Raw genomic sequence first — 24,460 nt, 5'->3', positions numbered from 1 at the left:
AATTAGATTGTTCTAATGTTTGCGCACCATTAGGATAATAAGTTGCTTATTCGTAGTGTTGGAAAACTCACGATAAGTAGAACACTATTATTGGGACACATGGGCAATAAATATTAGGAATAATATTTGTGGCGTGTGCGATCTTATATGATAATCCTAAATGTCAATGCATGTTTGCCATATGAATTCGAACTAGGAATAGGATCGTCTCGTGGTAAACATAGGTTTATTATATCTTGGAAAAGAATAATAAATAATTGTGGAATTATCGATCGTCGCAATTGCATAAATTGAGATAATTGACACTAGTTGAGAATTAGAACTAAGCGTTACTCAATGGCGTCTGAAATCCAATACATTCGCATATTCGAGTTTTAAATCAACCTCCATTACTTTTATAAATTTTAGTTTTAAAAATCCGTTAACTATTCATTCGATAGTTTTAGTCACAAACACGAATTCAAATTTATCAAATATCCTAGAATTAATCATTATTCCCTGTGGGACGATACTTTACTCATCACAATTATTACTTGTCAACGAACCCGTACGCTTGCGGGGTTTCACACGAATAACTACACTTACAATGAGAACTGTTATGAACTGAGCGCAAGATTATGATAATAATGAAATAAATAGGGATACAGTAAGAACACCAAGATTTATGTGGAAACCTAAGTTGGGGAAAAACCACAAGCAAATGGAAGAGAATTTCATTATACACAAGATTTATATATATAAAATCAAGTTGTAGATGAACAGAAATTCAAAAAAAATGTGTAAAATATGAAATGAGCTTGGCACCTTGTCGCTCGAGCAACAAGCTAGTGATAGGCAAGCGGAAGCTCCACTGCTCGAGCGACAAGTTTTGAGAGAAAATATGTAGCCGTTGCTCGAGCCCTTTAGTGATAATGCGGCATCATTTTTTTTCCAAATCCATAACTTTGTTCTCTTCAAGTCCAATTCAACCAAAACTCCAATATCCACTAGAATTTAGGTCAATCTACAACAAGAACAATCAAAAGGCCTTGATTGCGAAGAATTTGAAAAAAATGACGTAAGACTCGAACTTTTTATGTTGATTCTGGTGCGACAGCTCACACTACAAAACAAGGAGGTAAACTAAAACTTTAAACACCTTATCTTGAACATGATTCTATTTTTGTCAATAATGGGCAAGCCTTACCCATTTCCCCTTTGTGTAATTCCTCAATCAATACATCTCAAGGTAAACTTTCTTTAAATAATGTTCTAATAATGCCAAAGCTTAAAAAGATTTTGATATCTATGTGCCAACTTATTGATGATAACTCTTGTACCTTTGAATTTAACTTTGTTGGTTTCGTTATTAAGGGTCACAACAAATCATGGCCAGGAGTCATAGACAGGGAAAGCTATATGCTGAGGTAGGACAACACGAAACCTTAGTTACAGTCCAATATTAAGGACAATAGTGGATGTAGCTATTGGCCTGCTAGGGCGGCCACCCTAGCTGGCTTTGCCGGAATCGCCGACCGTCAAGAGTGGTTTGTTTTCAGATTTAGTTGGTTGTTGGCTACTTGGTTGTTGGGTCAGCAGTTTCAAATTTTAGATTTTGTGTTGGGCCTCTATTTTTTTATTTATAAAATCAGGCCCAAATTAAAAAAAGCCCAAATGAGCATTCTCTATATAACACGTAACTAGATTATTCCCTAAAAATTAGTCCACTACCGCCAGCAAAGGGCAGATCGCAGATCGCAGACGGCAGAGGTGAGAGGACCAGCGATCAGCACTCCAACAGGCAGCTAGTAGCAAGCTTTCGTTTCTCGAATCAGTCCCACTTTCGATTTCCTTCCCTCAAAATCAGTAGGCCCAGAGCCCAGAGAGATTAGAGAAGAGGCAAGAGCAATTTGATGTGATCCAAGAATCAAGCTTGAAGACGGCAAGTTCCAGACGAGACCCGTTGAAAATTGAAGGTAGACCGATGACACGATCAAGAGCAAAGTAAGTGAAACAAGCAACAGAATTGCTCATTCAAGAAATCATTGATGGGACGATGTTCGGAATGCAAAACGAGGCAACATTCATGTTGGGGTTGAGAGCCGAAGTGAATTAGATCAATAAGATATTAGTGGACGAAGTTCAGGTCGAATCACAATGCCATGCGACCGCTTAGCATTGTGAAGCATGTGGTCGCATGCACCTTGACAGGGGACTCCAGAGGCGTGGCTGAATGAACCATGCGACCGCAAGTCCTAGAACCATGTGGTCGCACAGGCTTAGGCGACACGCAAATTTTCCTTTTTCGTGTTTTTTTTGCCATAATTGTTAGAATTTAGTTCTTAGTCAAATTCTTATGATATGTGACTAATCTTTTCCATATTTTCTAGGATTTTAGATTTCTATTCCTTTTATAACTTATATTCTAGGATTAGTATAAATATAAGTTTATTTATTCCATGTAAAGGACCAGACTTTATTTTGCGAATTAATTGAAAGGCTGATTGCTTTCATTTCTTGTTCTTAATTGAACTCTCTGAACTTATCAAGAATTATTCTTGTGGTGTTCTACAAATCGAGTGCGGGTCTTGGATTGTGTAATCAAGGGGTTCTTCAAGCAACGTTCGTGCTGGGTTTGTTGGTTTATTAATTTAAGGTTCAATCTCTAAACCTTTTATTTGGCTTTTCTGGGCTTTGGAATAATCTAGTTGTGGGTTTCGTAGTCAACGCTGCTACGGGGTTCGCATCAGTTGGTATCAGAGCCCATACTCCAATTAATAGGTTATATCTTTTTGTTTTTTTCGTTGAGTCTAGTTTTCTAGTTTTCCGTGTTTTTTTTTTAATTTTCTTTCTTCGTTCTTTGATTCTTGTTAATTTGAGTCCTAGTTCTCATTTTTTTTGTTCATCTTATCTTTTTTCTTCGTTTGAGTCATTGTTAAATTGTTGGTAGTTTAATTCATTGTTCTAATTAAAAAAAGGGAGCCAGTTACTGTTCACGTCCAAAAAAAAGGGTCGACAAAAAAAATTACTGCTCACGGTTACTGTTCATTCCATATAGTAAAAAAAAGATTTTTTTTCGTTATTGTTCTTTTCATTGGCACTTTACTACCAACAAATTTTTCCTTTTAAAATTCCTTTCGAGTCACATTAGTTTTTCCTTAGTCAGTCAAGTTTGAGTCAATTCCATCAATTTTTCTTTGAGTCCCTTTTTGTTTCACAATTCTTGGTTCACATTCGGGTAAGAATTCCACGGGTTTAAAATTTTTTTGAGTTCATTGTGTTCTTTGAAGAGCTTGGAAGAAAGCATCGAGCGGTAAAAGACAGAGTGGTGAGCTTATTAGAGGGTAAAAGCCATATTGTGTGATTTTTGAGTGATTACTGGCGAGGCAGATAAAAAAAATTTAGTTTAGGATGTCTGAATGAGAAGATTCCAATTCAAGCCGACACGACAATCATAACAGTGCAACAGATGATTTGATGCAATGATTTGAGAGTGCATTTGTAGTTGTGAGGGATTGGTTGGATCAATAGGAAGTTTGGAGAATAAAGCAGGAGGCTTGGATGACTAGGTTGGATACATCGGTGGCTAATCTTAGCAGGGGACAGCCAGTGGAGGTGTCAAATGTTAGGGGGATTGGGTAGGCGAGAACCTAGGAGGGTAAGGCGTGACGAGTATGATAGTGATATGGATGAGTATGAGACTAATGATGTTGATTTGGGGCGAATGAGGAATAAAGGTGATAGGTTAGAAAGACGGCGTAGGAATAATCATGGGGATGGGATGGATGGAAACATGGGTAATATCAAGATGTCCATTCCACAATTCAAAGGGAGAAATGATCCGGAGGCATATTTGGAGTGGAAGAGAAAGGTTGAGTTGATTTTTGCTACTCGGAGGAGAAGAAGGTGAAGTTGGCAGTATTAGAATTCATTGATTATGCAATAACTTGGTGGGATCAGGTGGTTACTTCACAACGTAGGTGTGAGAAAAGACTGATTAGTACTTGGAAGGAATTGAAGACTTTGATGAGAAAATGGTTTGTCCCTAGCCACTATTATAGGGAGATCATTAGAAATTGCAAAGTTTGCATCAAGGGTCGAAGAGTGTGGAGGATTATCACAAGGAGATGGAGATACTCATGATTAGGGCAAATGTGGTTGAGGATCGGAAAGCTACCATAACACGGTTCTTAAACGGGTTAAATTGAGAAATTGCTAATGTAGTGGCGTTGCAACATTATGTGGAGTTAGAAGATATATTGCATGTAGCCATGAAGGTGAAGAGGCAATTGAAGAGGAAGGGAACAACTAGACCACAAATGGGTACTTTGGGCTCTAATTCATCTTGGAAACCGAGGTGGGATAACAACAACAAACGAAATGGAGCTGTACCTAAAGGTAGGAATGATTGGCAGAAGGGAAAAGATGAAGGTGCTAGCAAAATAATACCAAAATCGGAGTCACAACCATCAAGGAGTCAAGACATCAAATGTTTTAGTTGCTTGGGGTCGGGGCACATCGCATCTCAATGCCCAAACAAAAGGGCAATGGTGTTGATAGACAACGAGAGATGGTGAGTGAAAGTGAAGGTGAATATGATGACATGCCAGCATTGGAAGAGGTTAGTGAAGAAGAAAAGATTGAAGATGCTATTGGTGATATTCTACTTGCAAGGGAGCTCTTACTGCTCACATCAAGACGGATGACTTAGAACAGATGCCACATCAACAATACGGTATGTAGTGTAATCATTGATGGTGGTAGTTGTACAAATGTTGCTAGCGTAGCACTTGTAGAGAAATTAAATTTAACACTGTTGAGACACCTTAGGCCATATAAATTGCAATGGTTAAATGAAAGTGGAGAAGTTAGGTTAATAGAAGAGTGTGAATTAATCTCTCAATTGGAAGTTATCGGATAAGGTAGTGTGTGATGTAGTACCAATGCAAGCGGAACATATTTTGTTGGGAAGACCTTGGCAATATGATAGGAAAGCTATGCATGATGAGTACAAGAATCGTTACAGTTTCATTAAGGATGGAAGGATCATTACTCTTGTGCCATTAACACAAACACAAGTATATGAGGATCAAGTCAAGTTGAGGAATGAGGAAGAGAGAAGAGTAAAAGAGTTAGAGAAAAGGAGAGACAACAGTGAGGTTGTGAGTAAGAGAGAAAACAGTGAGATAGTGAGTAAGAGCGAAAATAGTGAGGTGGCTACTAGAGAGAAAAAGAGAGAGGAGCCACAAGAGAAAAAATAAAGAGAGTCTTCCGAGAGAAAAGAGAAGTTACGAGCGAATTTCTTTGTAAAAGGGAGTTATTTGAAGAGAGCCGTGGTTGCAAGAAATGAAATGATTTTGTTGTTGTATAAAGAAACACTCCTTAATTTTGAGGAAACTAACACACCCCTCCCTAGTTTGGCTAAATCTTTATTTCAGGAATTCAAAGATTCATTTTCGGAGGACATGCCTAGTGGGCCACCACCCATTCGAGGCATTGAACACCAGATTGACTTTATACCTGGAGCTGTCATTCCAAATCGACCAGCTTGCCGAAACAATCCCGAGGAGACAAAGGAACTTCAGAGGCAGGAAGAGGAGTTGATGAGCAAGGGCTATGTAAAGGAGAGCATGAGTCCATGTACAGTACTAGTATTGCTTGTGCCCAAGAAGCATGGATCTTGGATAATGTGCATAGATTGCAGAGTCATCAATAATGTAACGGTAAAGTATCGTCACCTAATTCCTATGTTAGATGATATGTTGGATGAATTGCATGGTGCATGGTGCATGTATTTTTAGCAAAATTGATCTTAAGAGTAGGTACTATCAAATTCGCATGAGGGAGGGTGATGAGTGGAAAATTGCATTTAAAACTAAATATGACTTGTATGAATGGTTGGTTATGCCATTTGGACTCACTAATGCACCGAGTACTTTTATGCGTTTAATGAATCATGTTTTACGTGCTTTCATTGGAAAATTTGTTGTAGTATACTTTGATGACATTTTAATCTATAGCAAAAATCTCAATGAGCATGTGGAACATTTGAGATGTGTGCTTGTAGTGTTAAGGAAAGTACAACTGTATGCTAATTTCAAAAAATGCACGTTTTGTATGGAAAAAGTTGTCTTTCTAGGTTTTGTGGCCAGTGCTAACGGGGTAGAAGTAGAGGAAGAAAAGATAAAAGCTATTAAAGATTGGCCTACACCTAAAACTATAACTGAGGTTAGGAGTTTCCATGGTTTGACTAATATTTATAGGCGGTTTGTAAAGGATTTTAGCACAATCACTGCACCTCTCACTGAAGTTGCTAAGAAGAGTATGGATTTTCATTGGGGTGGTGAACATGAGCATGCATTTAGTACCATTAAGGATAGGTTGTGTAAAACACCTATTTTAGCATTACTTGACTTTAACAAAACTTTCGAGATTGAGTGTGATGTTTTAAGAATAGGTATTGGAGTAGTTTTAATGAGGAAATGAGACTGATAGCCTATTTCAGTGAAAAGCTTAGTGGAGCTGCATTGAATTACCCAACATATGACAAAGAGTTGTACTCACTTGTCCGGGCATTGGAGATATGATAGCACTACTTGTGGCTAAAGGAGTTGGTTGTTCACACCGATCATAAATCATTGAAGCACTTGCGGGGTCAAGGAAAGTTGAACAAAAGGCACGCTAGATGGATGGAGTTCATTGAGACATTTCCCTACGTCATCAAGTACAAGCAAGGTAAAGAAAACGTAGTGGCAGATGCGTTATCTCGAAGGTATGCCTTGATAACTTTTTTAAGTGCTAGATGCTTGGTTTTGAACATATTAAGAGTGTGTATGAAATTGACTTAGATTTTTCGGATATTTATAAATCTTGTGAAAAGGGGGCTATTGATAAGTTCTTTAGGCATGAGGGTTATTTCTTTTGGGAAAATAGTGGTGGACTGATGGGACATTTTGAGATATAGAAGACTTTGGAGATGTTAAGGGAGCATTTCTATTGGTCTAAGATGGAAGTTGATGTTGGGAGAATTTGTAGTCTATGTATTTACCTCAATGATTATACACACCATTACCTACACCTAATGAACCATGTGTTGATATTTCAATGGATTTTGTTTTAGATTTACCTAGAACTAAGAAAGGACGGGATTCAATTTTTGTGGTGGTAGATAGGTTTAGTAAAACGGAGCACTTTATACCATGTCACAAAACCAATGATGCCACGCATATAGTTGATTTGTTCTTTAAAGAGGTTGTGCATTTGCATGGGGTTCCAAAGAGTATAGTGCCAGATAGGGATGTGAAGTTTTTGAGTCATTTTTGACGAGTTTTGTGGGGTTAGGAACAAAATTGCTATTTTCTACAACTTGTCACCCACAAACCGATGGACAAACCGAGGTATTCAATGGGACTATGACTCAACTCTTGCACATAGTGATTAATAAGAACTTGAAAAATTGGGAAGAGTGTTTACCGTTCGTCGAGTTTGCTTATAATCGTGCTGTTCATTCTACTACTTCATTTTCACCTTTTGAAGTTGTTTATGGTTTTAATCCACTAACCCCTTTGGATTTAATTTCGTTACCTACAAAGTAGAAGTTTAGTTGGAAAAAGAAAAGCAAAATTGGTAAAATCACTACATGAAAAGGTAAAATTGCAAATTGAAAACAAAAACAGGCTCATTGCATCGTAGACAAACAAGGGTAGAAAGCGTATGACATTCAAACCAAGAGATTAGGTTTGGGTGCATTTTAGAAAAGAACGCTTCCCAGAACAAAGGAAGTCAAAGTTGCAACCATGGGAGGATGGTCCATTTCAAGTCATTGAAAGGATCAACGATAATGCATATAAGTTGGACCTACCAAGTGAGTATAATGTTTCAACAACTTTTAACATGTCTGATATCTCTCTCTCTCTCTCTCTCTCTCTTTGATGTAGGTGCAGATTTGAGGATGAATCCTTTTGAAGAGAAAGGTGATGATGTGATCCAACAATCAAACTTGAAGACGGCAAGTTCGAGACGAGACCCGTTGAAAATCGAAGGCGGACCGATGACGCAAACAAGGGCAAAGTAAGTGAAACAAGCGATGAGATTGCTCGTTCAAGAAACCCTTAATGGGATGATGTTCGAGATGCAAAATGAGGCAACTTTCATGTTTGGGTCGAGAGCCGAAGTGAATTGGATCAATAAGATATTAGTGGACGAAGTTCAGGCCGAATCGCAATGCGATGCTTCGAATAGCATTGTGAAGCATGCGATCATATACACCTCGACAGGGGACTCCAGAGGCGAGGTTGAATGAACCATGCGACCGCAAGTCCTAGAACCATGCTGTCGCATAGGCTTAGGCGATAGGCGAATTTTCCTTTTTCGCTTTTTTTTTCCCATAGTTGTTAGAATTTTATTATTAGTCAAATTCTTATGATATTTAACGAATCTTTTCCATATTTTCTAGGATTTTAGAGTTCTATTCTTATTTCTTCCATGTAAGGGGCCAGACATTATTTTGCGAATTAATTGAAAGACTGATTGCTTTCATTCCTTGTTCTTAATTGAACTCTTTCAACTTATCAAGAATTATTCTTTTGGTGTTCTACAAATCGAGTGCGGGTATTGGATTGTGTAATCAAGAGGTCCTTCAAGCAACATTCTTGCTGGGTTTGTTGTTTCATTAATTTAAGGTTCAATCTCCAAACCTTTTATTTAGCTTTTCTGAGGTTTTGGAACAATCTAGTCGTGAGTTTCGTAGTCAACGCTGCTACGAGGTTCGCATCAAATTAGCAAACCCTTTGTGAGTACTTCTTCCCTAAGTTCTTCTCGACTTCTCGTGTAACTGAAGTCTGGTGCTCTTGCATTTTTTGATCCGCCATTGAATTGAGAAAATCTTTTGATAAAAAAGTGGATGAACTTGCAATTGCTTATATTTTGTTAAGAATTAGTGAAAATGTGAAATCATCTCTTTGTTAGGTTTCTAATTGAGACCGAGTTTGGTTGAAAAATCTTTTGTTAATTATTGAATTTTCGTAGTCTATATTCTATAATATATATTCTCAGACCTCAGTTGAATAGCAGTGGTTTTGGTTTGCTTTTACAAATCGAATTTGGACTATTTTACAGAATTTCACTAACTAGTATTAAGATGGGCAAAAAATTGGTAGTATTTCATTTGTGTCGTATCTAATAAATAATAATTTTGTTGTTTCTAATACTTCAAGCATTTATTTGCTTTTGACATGTTTGAGTATTCAAATTGACATAAATGGCCAACCTACCAACTAGAGACGTAGCAACTTTGACTAATTTTTTAGTGTTCGATTTTTCTAATACACTGCTCTCTAACTTTTGGGGATTTTTTTGTTGAATTGTTGATTTTTTTCTAATACACTGCTCTCTAACTCTTGGGAATTTTTTTGTTAAATTGTTGATTTTTTAATCAATTGTAATTGAAAATTAAATTGGGGCATTTTGCAGATTATGGAACGATTTTTTCAACAGAAACGAAAGTCTATACCTAGTTCTAGTTGTGCTTCTAGCTTCGCTGCTGCTTCTAGCCGAGCACTTGAGTTGTTAAATAGTACAAAGAAGTCTCAGGCTCAATTCAATGTGGATGATCCTGTATCTGATCCAAGAAAATGCCCCCTTATCGAGTCATATGATCCTAATATCAGAGATGATGTTAGGATGCCATATTTGGAAAAAGGTCATTGTCAACCCCATGGACATGACTTTCCAAAAAGACGGATAGGAAATGATAATAGGTGTTTTCAAAAAGAAAGGTTTTTTGAATTTTATTGGTTGGAGTACAGTATAGAAAATGATGCGGCTTATTGTTTGCATTGCTACTTGTTCAAACCTGATAGAGGGGGCCAAGGGGGTGGACATATATTCACTAAGACCGACTTTAGGGATTCGAAGCACAATAATACATTGAAAGATCATGTCGGGATCGTTGATGGTGCTCATAATCAAGCTTTCGCAAAGTGTACCAATTTGATGAATCAAAAGCAAAGTATCTCCTATATTATTTCTAGCCAAAATAGTGGTCAACAAAAAATTTATAGGACAAGGTTGACTGCGGTGCTAGCTGTACTAGATCCCTCTTGATGCAAGGATTGCCATCTCGTGGTCACGATGAATCGAAAGAGTCTCTTAATAAAAGAAATCTAATTGAGCTATTAAATTGGTATGCAGCTCGTCATAAGAAAATTAATGAAGTACTATTTAGTAATGCTTCTGAAAATAACCAAATGACTTCACCAAGCATCCATAAGGATTTGGTTAATTGTTGTGCTGTAGAGATGACAAGGTCTATGATCAATGAGATGGGTGATTCTTTATTTTCAATTTTGGTTGATGAGTCTCATGATAATTCTATAAAAGAACAAATGGCAGTTGTTTTGAGGTTTGTTGAAAAAAGTGGGCAAGTGAAGGAGCGTTTGTTAGGCATTTCCCACATCGCTGATACTTGTGCCCAATCACTCAAGGATGTCATTGATGCAATATTTTCTACCCATGGGTTGAGCATATCTAGCCTGAGAAGTCAAGGTTATGATGGAGCAAGCAATATGTCAGGCGAGTTAAATGGCTTAAAAGCTTTAATTTTAAGAGAGAACCCATGTGCTCTGTATGTTCATTGCTTTGCTCATCAGCTTCAGTTGACAGTTGTTTCTTGGCACATAGGAATGTTATGCTTAGTGATTTATTTAACATACTTGCTATTATTGTGAATTTGGTTGGTGTATCATGTAAACGTATAGATGCTCTTCGAACAAGTTATTATTCTGAAATTCTGAAGAGGCTTAATATTAAGGAACTTTCTGGTGGAATTGGTCAATTTCAAGAAATGAGTTTGGCATGCCCAGGTGAAACTAGATGGGGCTCACATCTAAAGACAATTACTCGCTTCATTACTATGTTTAATGTGATCATAGATGTTCTTGAGAATATATCAGAAGATGGCATAAATTTAGAGCAAAAATCAATGGCAGTAAGACAGATAGACACTATGCAAGAATTTCAATTTGTGTTCAGTCTCCATTTCATATTTGAAATTCTTGCAATTACAGACTACCTTTCACAAGCCTTACAGAAAAAAGAATCAGGATATTCAGAATGTTATGAGGTTATTGAAGTTGTGTAAGTACGCATTGCAGAACATTTGAGACAATGGTTGGGATACTTTGTTGAGTAAGGTAATTGAGTTTTGTGCTGATAGACATATTTCAATGCCCAATATGAATGATATTGTAGTATTGAAAGGTTGACCTAGGCGTGCAACTTAGCAAGTGACTTATTATCATCGCTTTTATGTTGATTTTTATTGTTATGTGATAGATTCAATCTCGCAAGAGTTGAATGATCGTTTTCTAGAAACTACTACTGAGCTTTTTACTAGCATTTCGTGTTTAAGTCCAAGAGATTTATTTGCAGCTTTTGATGTATATAAATTTGTATGACTTGCTCAGTTATATCCTTTGGATTTCAATAGTGAAGAGCTTTTATTACTTATACCTCAACTTGACAAATTTTTTATGCTCGTGAAAATGGATGAAGCTTTCTTCAACCTCAAAAGCATATCTTGTGTAGCTCAGAAGTTGGTTGAAACTGGAAGTTCTTGTTATTTTTCATTGGTTTATAGGTTGATCACATTGGTTTTGATATTACCTGTGGCAATTGCAAGTGTTGAAAGAGTATTCTCTGCTATGAATCTAGTCAAGAATGATCTGTGCAACAAAATGGGAGACGAATTGTTGAATGACAAGTTGGTGGTTTACATGGAAAAAGATCATTTTATAAAACTTGAGAATGAGACAATATTACAATGTTTTCAAAATATGCGACCTCGTAGAATTCAGTTGTCTAAATTTACAATTACAGGGTAAGGTAGTATTATATATTTTTTTAGCATTTTGGGTTGTATTGAACTATATTTTCATATCTATATAGTTTCTAGATTTTAGTGCATTTATATATATATTGAATAATTTTTAATATTATTTAATCTAATTTTAATAAACGATCGACTATCGACAGGACATGGCTTTTACGATCATTGATTGTCGACGGTCAACGATCAAAGTTAACCTCCGCCCTAGCTGAACGTTGATGTTGGATTCACCACTACTTAAGGAGGCTCTTCAGCAATATGGCATGCTCATTTAGAACATCCAAATCTCATTTTCTAAAGGACATCAGAAAACAATATAATTTGCTAAAAAGATTGACCAAAAATGTTACATCTACAAATTGTCAACCTAGAAGATGTTTCATTCAATAGATCCGATATACTATTTCAAATTTTCCTCTTGAAAAAAACCACACTGGCTTATGGGGGCCTACCCCAACATTGTCTTCTCCAAAATTCCAGTATTATGTGATTTTTATTGATGAATTTACTCGCTATACTGGTTATTTCCTTTAAAAAACAATTCTGATCTTGTTTCCTTGAATTTCAAGTTTTTGTTGAGAATCATTTTGACAGGAAAACCAAAATCTTCCAAAATGACGGAGGTGGCGAATTCATTTGAATGATTTCACACATCATTTGACTCAATGTGGGATTTCAAAAACAAATCACCTATGTTTTCCATATTTAAAAATTATAGAAAAGTATAAATTTTATCGTAAAACAAACCCTTATGTGGTCTTATTATATAATCCGTTATATGAAAAAAATCATTGTCTTAATTAACATAGTCGTTGCATATATATTTTGCCGCATAGAATTTAATGAAAATCATTTTCTTTATTCATCTAAAAATATGTTGATGCCCACATAAATTTATCAATTACTACTTTCCCTAACTGTGATGAATGGTTTTCACAAAATTCACAGCCTACTTCTTCTCCAAATTCAACAAATTCACCTCATGATAACTTTTGTCACATTCCAGTCGATGATGATGCTTATAATGTAGACTTTTTCCTTAATTAATCTGAAAATATACCTACTCAACCTTTTAGCTCCTCCTCAACCAATGATCAGGGGCAAATCCAAGGGTCGAGTTCAGTTAGGGTAGACCGTGAGCGTTGAAAGCTTACTATCGACGGCCAATGTCCGTAATAGCGGGGTTGTTTATTAATATTTAATTAAATAATTTTCAAAAAATCGTATGGAATTAGAACTAGATACACCACTAAAATTAGAACTAGGTACGAACTTTCATTTTGGATAAAAAATCGTTCCAAAATATGCAAAATGCCCTAATTTATTTTCAATTAAATAGGTAATATATATTAACAAAGTACCAATAGTTTACAATTAAAGTTAATTAAACAAGCATTATTATATTAACAAAATTAAAATTATTTATGTGCTTATATCAATTTTATGCGCTTGTATGATTTCACTTTTTCGCAATCGATTTTTTGTGAACGAAAAGTGGAACCTTTTATTAATTAAATAAGTTTTGTTGAAAGATTTCTTATGACACTAATGTCAATTTTTCTACAAATTCATTCACCATTAATTGACCAAACTCTCAAATCAACTGATTAGAGGGGAAAAAAAAAAGAAAATCAAGAGGAGGGACAAAGCACGGATTAAGATGTCTCTACCTGCATCAAACCAATAAAATTGAACATATATTATTTTGTTACATTATGTGCTAAAAATCAATAAGTATTATAATGGTAAAGTGATCAATATATTTAAGGAAGGTAGTAGGTTCGAATCAACTTCCTTGCTTTTGCTTTGGTAAAAATTGTTGAAATACAAAAATTATAAAAAAGTATTGCTCTTGAAGAATTTCGAACACAAGACCTCAAATTCAATAAGAAAAGGACTAACCAACTGATCTACCAAATATGTTTGTTGTCAATGAATTATTAAATATATAATCTAAAAATTCTATCTAATATCAGAAAAAAAAATAAAAAAAAATCTCCCTGGTGAATCTAGGGCTCCCCACCACCTAAATCCGCCCTTGCCAATGATATTGTCTTAAACGCTATTAACTCCTCCTCCTCATAGTCTCTCAATTTATCTATTTTAACCATTCTATCATCCCCATTACCTACATCATCTCCTACACCTACATTACTAGAAAGGGAGGCTTTAAAGACTGTTTTTACTAATGGAAGCCATCCCATGCTATTACTAACGGATACCAACGAAATATTATAAAAAATCTATAACTAAAAAATAAATGCCGTCGCAATGGAATTATCGATAACATATAGACGTCGTTGAGATTTTGTTGTTAATTCATGGGTATATTTTCCTAAAAAAATTATAAAAAATTACCAATGAAGATTGCAAGGTAATAATTGTCGATTGTGAAATTTAAGAAAATAAAAAATTAATTAAAATTTACCTAAAAATTTATTCGTTGTTAGTACACTAAATATCTGTTTGTAATATATTCAAATTAATTTATTTAATTGTAAACTGTTCCTACAGTTTGTTTTGTTAGTAAATTGTTTAGAATTAAAAATAAATCAAAATCAAATATGAAACAATGGTTTCTATCATTCTATCCCATAATTCATCAATGTATTTTTCAATCTCCTCTTTTTACATTCAGCCAATCTATCCCATAAATTCGATCTAGAGACCTTTGTTTTCTGAACTTGTCATCAACATTAGCTTCTGGACTCTCTTCTTATTATAGACGAGATCACCCTTTGAAGATAAGAAAAAGGTATTACATGAAAATAAATATGAAACCTCAAGGTAATCTGATCGATTTTACTATTTATCATGTTAGTGTATTGCAATTGGGTCTAACTTTGAACACAACCCATTCCTCTCTTGAAGTATTAAGTAATCAATAATTGAGATTCTTGATTGAAAAGTGTTACTTGATTTTTTGAAAATTTGTTAAATATTTAATCTTAATTAAGAATGTAACTAGGATTGAGCGTTGCTTATTAATGGAAATTATGAATTGAAGTAGTTTGGCTTTTAATCTGAATTAAAATTGGTTCTTCCTGAACTGTTTGTTTATTTTAAAACTGATCCATATTATGAAATTTGTTTTTTTCTATAAAAGGAGTTAATTGGATTCATTTTGCAGGTTTAAAATTCTAACCATGTAAAAATTCATGAAGGTAAAATCTATGACTTCTTGAACGTTGTGGCATCGGACCATAGTTGAATGTCGAATCAGTAAGATGATGGATTTCTTTTGGCAGATTCATTGAAGGTGCTGAAGAGTTCATTGAATTTTGCCAAGTCTCGAACAAGAGTTGGAGATATGATCAAATGTCCATATTTTATATGTTATAGCACAAGGTTTTCGAAAGGAGATGATGTGAAATTTCATCTTTACAAAAAATGGATTTACAAGGGACGATGCACAATGAAACACACATTGAGAAACATTCAGTTTCAATGGTGTAGATTTGGTTGAATCCTCAACTACACAAGCTACAACAAATGATAGTCATGAAGCAATGGTGATTGATGTGATAGTCATGAAGCAATGGTGATTGATGTGATTGGCCCTAAAATGTACATTAATTACATCAATCTAAATGTTTGTGCTTATGAGGAACAAGCTCCAAATCAACATGCAATAAATTTCTTTAGACTATTGGAAGAAGCTGACAAACCTATGTGGCTTGATTATAGTAAACACACTAGCCTTTCTACTATGGAACAACTTTTGAATCTAAAGTCTAAATTTTATATGGCTACAGCATGTTATGATTGTATGTTGTCTGTCATTAAGGAAATTATACTAGAGGATCACCGGTTAGAAGCTACATTTGTTATCCAGTCTTGGCCTTGGTTTTATGAAGATCCATGCTTGTATGAATGAGTGCATATTGTACTATAAAGAAACTGAGAGTGACACAACGTCCTATGTATTTTAATCGACGATACAAAGAGAAGATGTCTCGATCTAGTCGTAGGGTACTTTAGAAGGTACAGTGATATCTACCTCTAACATCTAAGCTTGAACGATTGTATATGTCTAGGTATATTGCAGAGCACATGTTATGGCTCTCAAATAATTAAATTAACTTATATTGAAATATCAATCCCATACACAGTGAGGCATGAAAGTACTTTGATAGAACTTTTCTTTAATTTTCTCTTAAGCTATGTATTGTATGCCTTGGTTTATGTGCGGATGGGTTGAACACTTTTAGCATGTCAAATGTGCAATACTCATGTTGGCTAGTAATAATTAATTTGTAAATTGTCCGCTATTTATGTGTAAACAACAAGATAACTTCTTTTTGAGTATGGTTATCCCAGGACCAAAGAGCCTAGGGAAAAACCTTGATATTTATTTGCATTTTTTCATTAATGAACTAAAAATGCTTTAGGGTGAAGTTATTGAAACATTGACATACAAATGAAGTAGAATTTTTAGTTGAAAGCTACATTGATGTGGACTATTAGGCATGTTATGTGGATGAAGTATGCAAGACCTAAAGTTTTGTCCATACAGTATGGGTCAAACTAAATCTTTCAGGCTTAAAAATAGAGGGAAAAAAAATCTTCTTATGATTGTTACTATCAATCCCTACCACCCGACCATGTATTTGAAAATGAAGAGACAAATTTTATAAAGGTAGAGTTGAGAAGGATATGGCACAACATAGGCTAACTAGTGAAGACTTGCAAAGTATAGTGGAGAACCTCCCACCCATTGCAAGTGGCAGAGACGATAAAAGAAAAGAAATCGAAGGTTTCGGTCATAGCCATAATTGGGTAAAGAGGGGCATTTTCTAGGAGTTGACTTACTGGAATACAAATCTCATAAGGCATAATTCAGATGTGATGTACATTGAAAATAATGTATCCGAAAATGTATTGAATACAATTATGGATATAAAAGGAAAAAATAAAGATAACTTCTAGGCTAGAAAGGATTTTGAACTTTATTACAACCATTCGGAGCTTCATACATATGAAGATGAAAGAGGAAAACTACTCTTGTCAAAGACCTCCTATAGCTTAACTAATGTAAAAATGTGCAATTGGATTAGGAATCTAAGAATGCCTGACGGTTATGAATCAAACATTTGAAATTGTGTTAAGGGTGGTAGTGAGTTCCATAGAATGAAGAGCCATGATTGTCATATTTTTATGCAAATATTTCTATTGATTGCATTTAACGACTTGCCCGAACCAATTTGAGAAGCTTTAACTAAATTTAGCCATTTTTAAGAATATTCTCTACTGTTTTGAGGGAAAAGATATGGAACAATTGGAACAAAACATTGTTGTGACATTATGCAAGCTTGAAAAGATATTTCCACTACGATTTTTCGATTCAATGTAGCATTTATCTATTCATTTAGCATATGAAGCAAATGTTGGAGGCATAGTTATCAAACCCGGCCCAGACCGGTCGATCGACCGGGAAACCGATCACTCTGGCTCTTAATCGGGCCGGGTTGAATAATTTTACACAAATGCAAATGACTCGGTCAAACTTCTTCGAGTTTGACCGAGTTAACTCATTGGTTGACCGATTTAATCAGCTTTTTTCTTACCAAATCGGGTTGATTTTTATTCCAAACCGGACTGTTGACTGCTTTGACCGAATTTCAAAAGTTTTTCCTTAAATATTTGGTTTTTAAAAGATTTAAGACTTGAACCTTTGACCTCATGGTAAGATGGGCAATACCTAACCACTAGAGCTCAATAGATTATTGTTACCTATTTGCCGTGTGTGTGTGTATCTTTATTAAAAATATTTTAAAAAATTATAGTCCTAATTTTAATTAAAATGAATTGATTCAACAAAATAATCTAAAAATATATAAATAATTAATGATAAATAATTTGAAAATTTTTATTTTATCTCAAAGAAAATTTCATATTTAAAAAAAAAAACTTTTTAGAATTTTTAAATAATGACCCACCGGTCTAACCACTAACATACCACTTCAACCACTAACCCGTGACTAGGTACCTCGACCGGGTTGATGTCCGGGTGGGTTTAACAACTATGGTTGGAGGTCCTGTGCATTATCGTTGGATATATCATTTTTGAGAGGTACCACACGCTTCTAATTTATATTCTAAAGACTAAATGATATTGATTTCATGTATCACAGTTCCTACACCACTTAAAAAAGAAGGTGAAAAATTGGGCTCATGTTGAGGCATCTATCGTGGAGGCATACTTGGTAGAGGAAACATCAACTTTTTGCTCTTTGTACTTTGATTAAAATTTTCAAACAAGATTGAATCGTGTGTGAGGAATGATGATGGAGGTCTTATTAATGCCCTAGGGAGACTATCAATTTTTACCACCATAGATGACCCTTTGGCATTCACTGTCATAATATCATATTAATGACGAATAAGTTCAATGTATGTGTTCTAGAATTGCGAGGAAGTAAATCCTTTTGTGGCATAAGTTGTTATAATTACAATTCTAATATATATTGAATTTTATGGTTTGTTATCTGCATTTACAGTTTCTCACATGTAGGGAGTTATGAGAATATTGTATTCCCAAATGTGTGATGCACAATTTGATGGTTTAAGGGAAGAAATTTGTGTGTTGGTTGATGGAATATGTAAATGATTTTTGTAAATAATGACACGACCCGTCCCGAATTACCCTAGTGGACCCGAAACGTGACGTGCGCCGATGATAAATGCTGACTAGATGTCAAATCTATCACCAAGGCTAACTATGAGTTATTTAAAAAAATGCGCCAAAACCAAATATTTATATAAAACATAATGCGTGGCCCCAAATTATTTACTTCGTGCTTCATCAATATAAATTATAACACTCAACATGTCGTGTGGCTCTTATTCCGAAATCATTAGGCTCTTCCAGCTAAGAAGGATCAATTTCTACTTGTAGAAAAAATCGTGGAAAAATATATGAGTTGATAACTCAGTGAGTGGAGTAGTTCGAAAATAATTATACTTTTTCAATTTTACATTTCTATCGAAAATGGAGTTCATATCATTTAATAATTCACAAGATAACATCTTGTAATTATAACCAAAAGTGAAATATTCACATAAGGTCATAAAATATCATCTCAAAATTATAATATGAATATCAGTTGATAACCATGTTATAATCTCATAACATCAAACATGCTAAACAATCCACTAAAAATATACTCTCTGACTAAAATATATAATCTGCCCCTCGGGCTAAAAACTTTCGCCACAGACCTTTGGCCCCTCCGTGAACGAAAGTCGATCTCAAAAACCTCTCATAATCAATTCTAAAACACGACCAAGGCCTCTTTGTGGACTATATGTATATGATCAAGACCAATGTTAGGTCAAGACCCTCCATGTAGGATAGAACACGGCCAAAACCTCTCTGTGAACTAGAGGAAGTATATAATCATGGGTATTTTTCTGGCCGATCTCAATATTGCATATCTCACATACCAAACAAATCTCAATATCACATGTCTTACATACCAAGTCACAACTATGCCATAAATAATCTTTGATATTTCACATGTATCCTAATAAAAGAGATTTCCATAATAACCACGTAATTCAAATACATAATTGCATATAATTGCACATACTTTAACAATATACTTAATTTATAAATACTTTAAAAATATTTATATTTTTCCATTCACAGTACTATGTTCAAAAAATTAACTCGTTGGTAAGCTGTTTCGATGTCAATATCGCCGCTTGAAATATGATATAATTTTTAAATCAACAATTAATTATTTTAAGAAATTTCAATAATTAAATAGGCAATGTCCAAACTTAATCATTTCACGTTTGGACAATTTCTACAGTCTCTTTAATAACTAAAACTAGCTTTTCTTTCATCTTACTCAATTTCATAGTTTATTACACTTAACCCCTTCAATAAAATTGAATTTAATCTAACAATTTAACAATTATAAAATCAAAGATAACTTGATAATAAGTAACTTTTTACTTACCTTTCAAAATTGAGGAATTCAAACATAATAATGTAGACCACTTAATTCCTAACACGTTGGCAAAAAATTTCTATTTTTTTTCTTCTTCTTCTTCTCTCCCTGCACGTTTTTTTTTTTCACTGTATGTGTTTTAATGTGGATAATGGATTTTTATTTGCTCCACTGCCTCATTCCTTTTTTTTTTTTATTTTTATTTTTTTATTTTTATTTATGACATCTTTGACTTTTCTTTTTTGTATTTTTTTTATTAAGGTATTACAAATAATATCTCAGTTACCCCCACAAAGTATTTTGTAAAATGAGTTCTAATGCATATCATTTCTTCTGTTCACATTTTGAACGATCATAATAAAGTTGACAATCGCATAAAAGGCTTTGGCTATGGGCCCCTCTCGTATGAAGAATTGTTATAATGGATATTTTGTTAATGATTTTAAGTTACACACTTGTAGATTATGGTTCCCACAAAAAAACAATGAATAGTGGCGTGTCGGTACTAGGAAGTTTTTATAATAACTATGAGTGTGACTATTATGGTATGTTAACGACATACTGGAATTGGATTATTTAGGAGATGTTGGAAAAAAGGTAACATTATTCAAGTGTGATTGGTTTGACATCAATGGTGGAGCTGGAGTCCATTGACAATTCGGTCTTGTCGAGCTTAATCATAAGAAGAAACTATAAACAAATGATATGTTTATACTTGCTCAACAAGCTCAACAAGTATATTACTCATGTTTTCCAACGAAGCTAGAGATAGACTTGATTGGCTGGCAACTCTCTAACCAAAAGCAAGAAATGTTCCTAACATACAATGAATCATATCAGAAAATGAAGTGTGTAATGTGCGGGTGGAACTTGCATTCCAAGAGAATCAACCACCATCTACCCAATAACATATTTGAATAACTTCAAAGTTTAATCGCCAAAATTTAGTTTGTACTGATGTTGGGGATGAAGAAGTAGATGGGACTGAATCTAGGATGTTCAAAATAGATTCTAAAAGGCCTGATGTAGAAGAAAATACAGAACCAGATGACGTTGACAGTAGTGATGGTTTCACAACAGGTGCTAATGAAGGAGAAAAATGTTCTATTATTATTCTAGTCATTTTTAGTTTATTATTCTTCTCGTTGTTCATATTTTCAAGCGCTAAATGTAAGAAAACAATTGACCCGTATATGGAAAAGGGAATAGCTTCCAGACTGGATGAGGAAACTACAGAACTTGGATCTAGAGATATTACAACAACTAAAGCCATGTTTGCAATCTGAAAGTGCTGAGTGTTGTCCTGAACTCATGTTGGACATAATTTAGTTTTATTTCTCTGCTACTGGTTTTGTACTTATGTGAACTTCAGTTGAATCAAATATTATATTCCTCTTTCATGTTATTTCTTAGAAATTCGGTTGAAGGTGAAGGATGATAACATTAAAATTTCTGAGTTTGAAATTTTTTTTGTGCCCTTACCTTAGATATTATATAAAACATTATTTGGAATTCATTATGTTCAATATAGAACAGGTTTAGAGCTGTAATTTTGTTCTATGATAGGTATTTATGGAATTCATCACCAAAATTGAGATAAAAGTGATTAGATTTAAATTTTCATTTTCCAATCATCCAGAATTTGACTGATTTAATATCTTATTCTTACATTTCATTGCTGTAATTCAATTCTATTTTATTCAGTACTACATGACTGTAGCTGCTCATTGATAAATCTAAGTATGCCAACCCTTACTATACACACTTCTTGCCCTGTTGCTTAGATTTCATTAATGTTAAACCATCAATTCCTTCAATGAAGTTTCCGCGAAAACTAATAGTAAAAAGATTTCTTAAGCAGAGGATACTTTTTTTCTTATTAAAATTAAGTAGTTTCTGATTCGATGTTCTCATATAAATGGCCTGTATTTATTCCATGAAGAGAGGAAGTAGACCTCTAATCGAGAAATCATTATAAGAGGATCGAACTGACTCTTTTTCAAATTCGATAAATGTCGATCATTTATTCAGCATCAAAGACATTCGGAATTTCATCTCTGAACTCTATGTATTCCCTCCACTTATGAAAGGTCAAGCCGACACAATAGGCATTGCGATACGAAGAGCGTTATTTGGAGAAATAGAAGGAACATGTATCACACGTGTAAAATCTGAGAACGTCCCACATGAATATTCTATCATAGCGGGTATTCAAGAGTCGGTCCATGAAATTTTAATGAATTTAGATCATGTATTGAATATAGAATGTCAAATAAGAGTTTTCACGAGTAATATAATATATTAAAAACAAAAAAAAAAGGGTAAAATCTGCCCAACCAGACTGACCGCGAGTGTCTACCCACGGCAAACGGGGAACAAATGTGGCCGTGGGTATGATGTGGTTTGCAAAGCTGCGGCTGCAAATATTTTTTTGTCCTCAACTTTCAAATCTTTCAATTCGTTCTCCGAACTCTTATTTCATTCCTTCCACGTCCTTCTAGTATTGTAAAATACGTCATTTTCCTTGATTTCTTTTTAGTTTGCCCCTCATCATTCTCAATTCATAATGTCTTGTTCTGATGCAAGTTTCGAAAGTTTATGATTAGTCCCCAAAATTTTCAATTGTCAACTTTGCCTCCCTAAACTCATGATCTCATCATATTTCTCCAATATTTCTTTCAATTGATTGATTGCAACCCGAATGATCTTCAAGCGTCCTGAATCTATATCTAATTAAGCTCAAGACCGCCTTATCTGTTTTCGGAGAATTTTAGGTCATATTTGAGTGCAATCGGTCGAACGAGCAAAAATCTTTTATCTGAAGATACAATGCTTTTTAGTGACTTTCTAAGTTTCTGAAAAAAGAATTCAATTCATAATTAGGACCAAATCTTTTTAATTACTTTCTGATCATTCCAATTCTCTTATTACATGAGAATTTTATTTATTTATTTATTTTTTCATATTTTATGAAGAATTAGAATATTTGCATAGAAATTCAAATTCTTACAATACCTTAATTTAATTAAAATATTTATAACAGAAGGAAAGGAACTTATTGGCTTCCTCCATTGATCATTATGATCGTCATACAAATGCTTAAAAATAGAGACAAGATTTGCTATGATTTGAAAATTTCTACTACATATTATCACCTAGTTTTGAGTAAACATTGCATTTTTATTCATGTTGCTAGCTAAGAGCTTCCAGAATATAATACGACGACAGTAGTAAAGTTGATCATTACAAGTGTAATGGCACATCAGTGGAACGTTAGACTCTTCATCCTGCATGGAACAATTATAAAGAAGAGTTAGAGAAGAAAAATAAAAGCTAAAACTTATTCATTTTAGTCTTCAATATCATCTAACACTATGTACGAAAGATGCACATACAAATTGATTTTTATTTTGAGAAATAGAGCATACGGTAGGAAAGTTTTGTAAGGATTAGTAAGCTATTTTCTCCTCATACACCTTATATTTTCTAATGAGTGGAAAAATATTCAAGTTGAGATTGTGTTAAACATGTGTCCTATGATTCGCCCTTGCTCGGTGAGATGTAGATGCATGTTCTCATACACCGACCATGATGGTGATGCAGGTTTATGTTATCCAACATGCATTAGGAAAAGTGAGAGGATTGGTGGTACTTAGCCAAACTGATCATCGAAGAAAATGCCTTAAAATAGAAACAAATCCATGATGACTGACGATTGTATGATGGATTTTGAAGTGTCTGTGGTGTTTCGAAGGGGTGGGTTGGGGGTGGTGTATGCTGTATACCTCCCCTGTTACAGGCGGCCAGAGAAGTTCTGCGGTAGGGGAAGGGCACTTGGCCACTCTCAATGTATGTGACATCTTCCACAAGAATTTCATAACGCCTCTTCACCTCTTCTGGGGTTTTCCCTCCGACAGCCCTTGCAACTTTGGCCCAACGGTCGGGTGTGTCAGTATCATAAACGGCCAGAGCTTTCTCGAACTCCTTGTTCTCCTGGACAGTCCAAGTGCCTGAGGCACGGGAAGACATCGAGCTAGACGCCATTAACTTCTTGTACAGATTAAGTCTAGGAAGTTATAGAGTAACTGGATGGAGCACTACTGTTGAATGCTTACTCTAGAAAATGGGATGAAAATGGAAGAACGTATAAATGTGGGACCAAATAATTCTAGGATGGATTATTCGTCTTCGACTCAACTGAGAAGACACCCAAGTGAAGAGTGATGAGAAACTGAAGAGCTGATATGCGTAGAAGTGGTGGCAACTGCTTGAGCTTTAATAGGCCGTAGGAGTTAAGGGGGTGGGGTCATGCCAGTTGGCCTATAAACTCGCAAAAATTGAAGAATTTTAGTGATTCGTCTCATCAAGAATCACAGCCGAAGCAGGACAAAAGAAAAATATTACAACTTTGAAGAATCTCCATCTTCATGATAAGGTTGTTTATATTTCCATTTTTTGCATAAATTTTACTTTCTCTTACAGTTTAGTGTCAAAATCATATGATGTTTTTTCATTCATATAAACATTAGAAGATGTTAGGCATACCTAAAAGTGACATTTTTGCCTTTTCTTGACTGCGTTTATGTACACCAGTAAGATGACAAGTATATTCTATGATCATTAACACAAAATCAAT

The 24,460-nt window shown here is 34.6% G+C and overlaps 4 protein-coding genes across 5 annotated transcripts; 3 read left to right on the top strand and 1 right to left on the bottom strand.

The window, feature by feature from the left end:
• The first annotated feature begins 4,922 nt into the window (after positions 1-4,922).
• Positions 4,923-6,566, top strand: LOC111411203. Its single transcript, XM_023041756.1, has 5 exons — positions 4,923-5,168; positions 5,418-5,472; positions 5,527-5,757; positions 6,119-6,359; positions 6,437-6,566. Exons 1-5 carry the CDS (start codon positions 4,923-4,925, stop codon positions 6,564-6,566), a joined length of 903 nt encoding a protein of 300 aa, XP_022897524.1.
• Positions 6,567-10,226: 3,660 nt separating this feature from the next.
• On the top strand, positions 10,227-11,435 carry LOC111411202. Its single transcript, XM_023041755.1, has 4 exons — positions 10,227-10,551; positions 10,629-11,115; positions 11,195-11,238; positions 11,314-11,435. The coding sequence occupies exons 1-4, from the start codon at positions 10,227-10,229 to the stop codon at positions 11,433-11,435; spliced, it is 978 nt and encodes a 325-aa protein (XP_022897523.1).
• Positions 11,436-11,522: 87 nt separating this feature from the next.
• LOC111411201 lies at positions 11,523-12,085 on the top strand. The gene is made up of 2 exons (XM_023041754.1): positions 11,523-11,857; positions 12,013-12,085. The coding sequence occupies exons 1-2, from the start codon at positions 11,523-11,525 to the stop codon at positions 12,083-12,085; spliced, it is 408 nt and encodes a 135-aa protein (XP_022897522.1).
• A 10,785-nt stretch (positions 12,086-22,870) lies between these two features.
• Positions 22,871-24,060, bottom strand: LOC111410969 (protein RADIALIS-like 2). 2 transcript variants are annotated; one of them, XM_023041556.1, is made up of 2 exons: positions 23,538-24,060; positions 22,871-23,111 (listed from the first exon to the last, which is right to left on the bottom strand). In XM_023041556.1, exons 1-2 carry the CDS (start codon positions 23,866-23,868, stop codon positions 23,107-23,109), a joined length of 336 nt encoding a protein of 111 aa, XP_022897324.1. In that variant the 5' UTR covers positions 23,869-24,060; the 3' UTR covers positions 22,871-23,106. The 2 variants fall into 2 exon arrangements, with proteins under 2 accessions (XP_022897324.1, XP_022897325.1); XM_023041557.1 differs by having other exon boundaries at positions 23,610-24,060.
• Positions 24,061-24,460: the final 400 nt, after the last annotated feature.

Source organism: Olea europaea, chromosome 15, assembly GCF_002742605.1.
Source record: "Olea europaea var. sylvestris chromosome 15, O_europaea_v1, whole genome shotgun sequence".
Classification (NCBI taxonomy): Eukaryota; Viridiplantae; Streptophyta; class Magnoliopsida; order Lamiales; family Oleaceae; genus Olea; species Olea europaea.
Note: the sequence above shows the minus strand (reverse complement) of the source record. Positions and strands in the feature narration are given on the sequence as shown.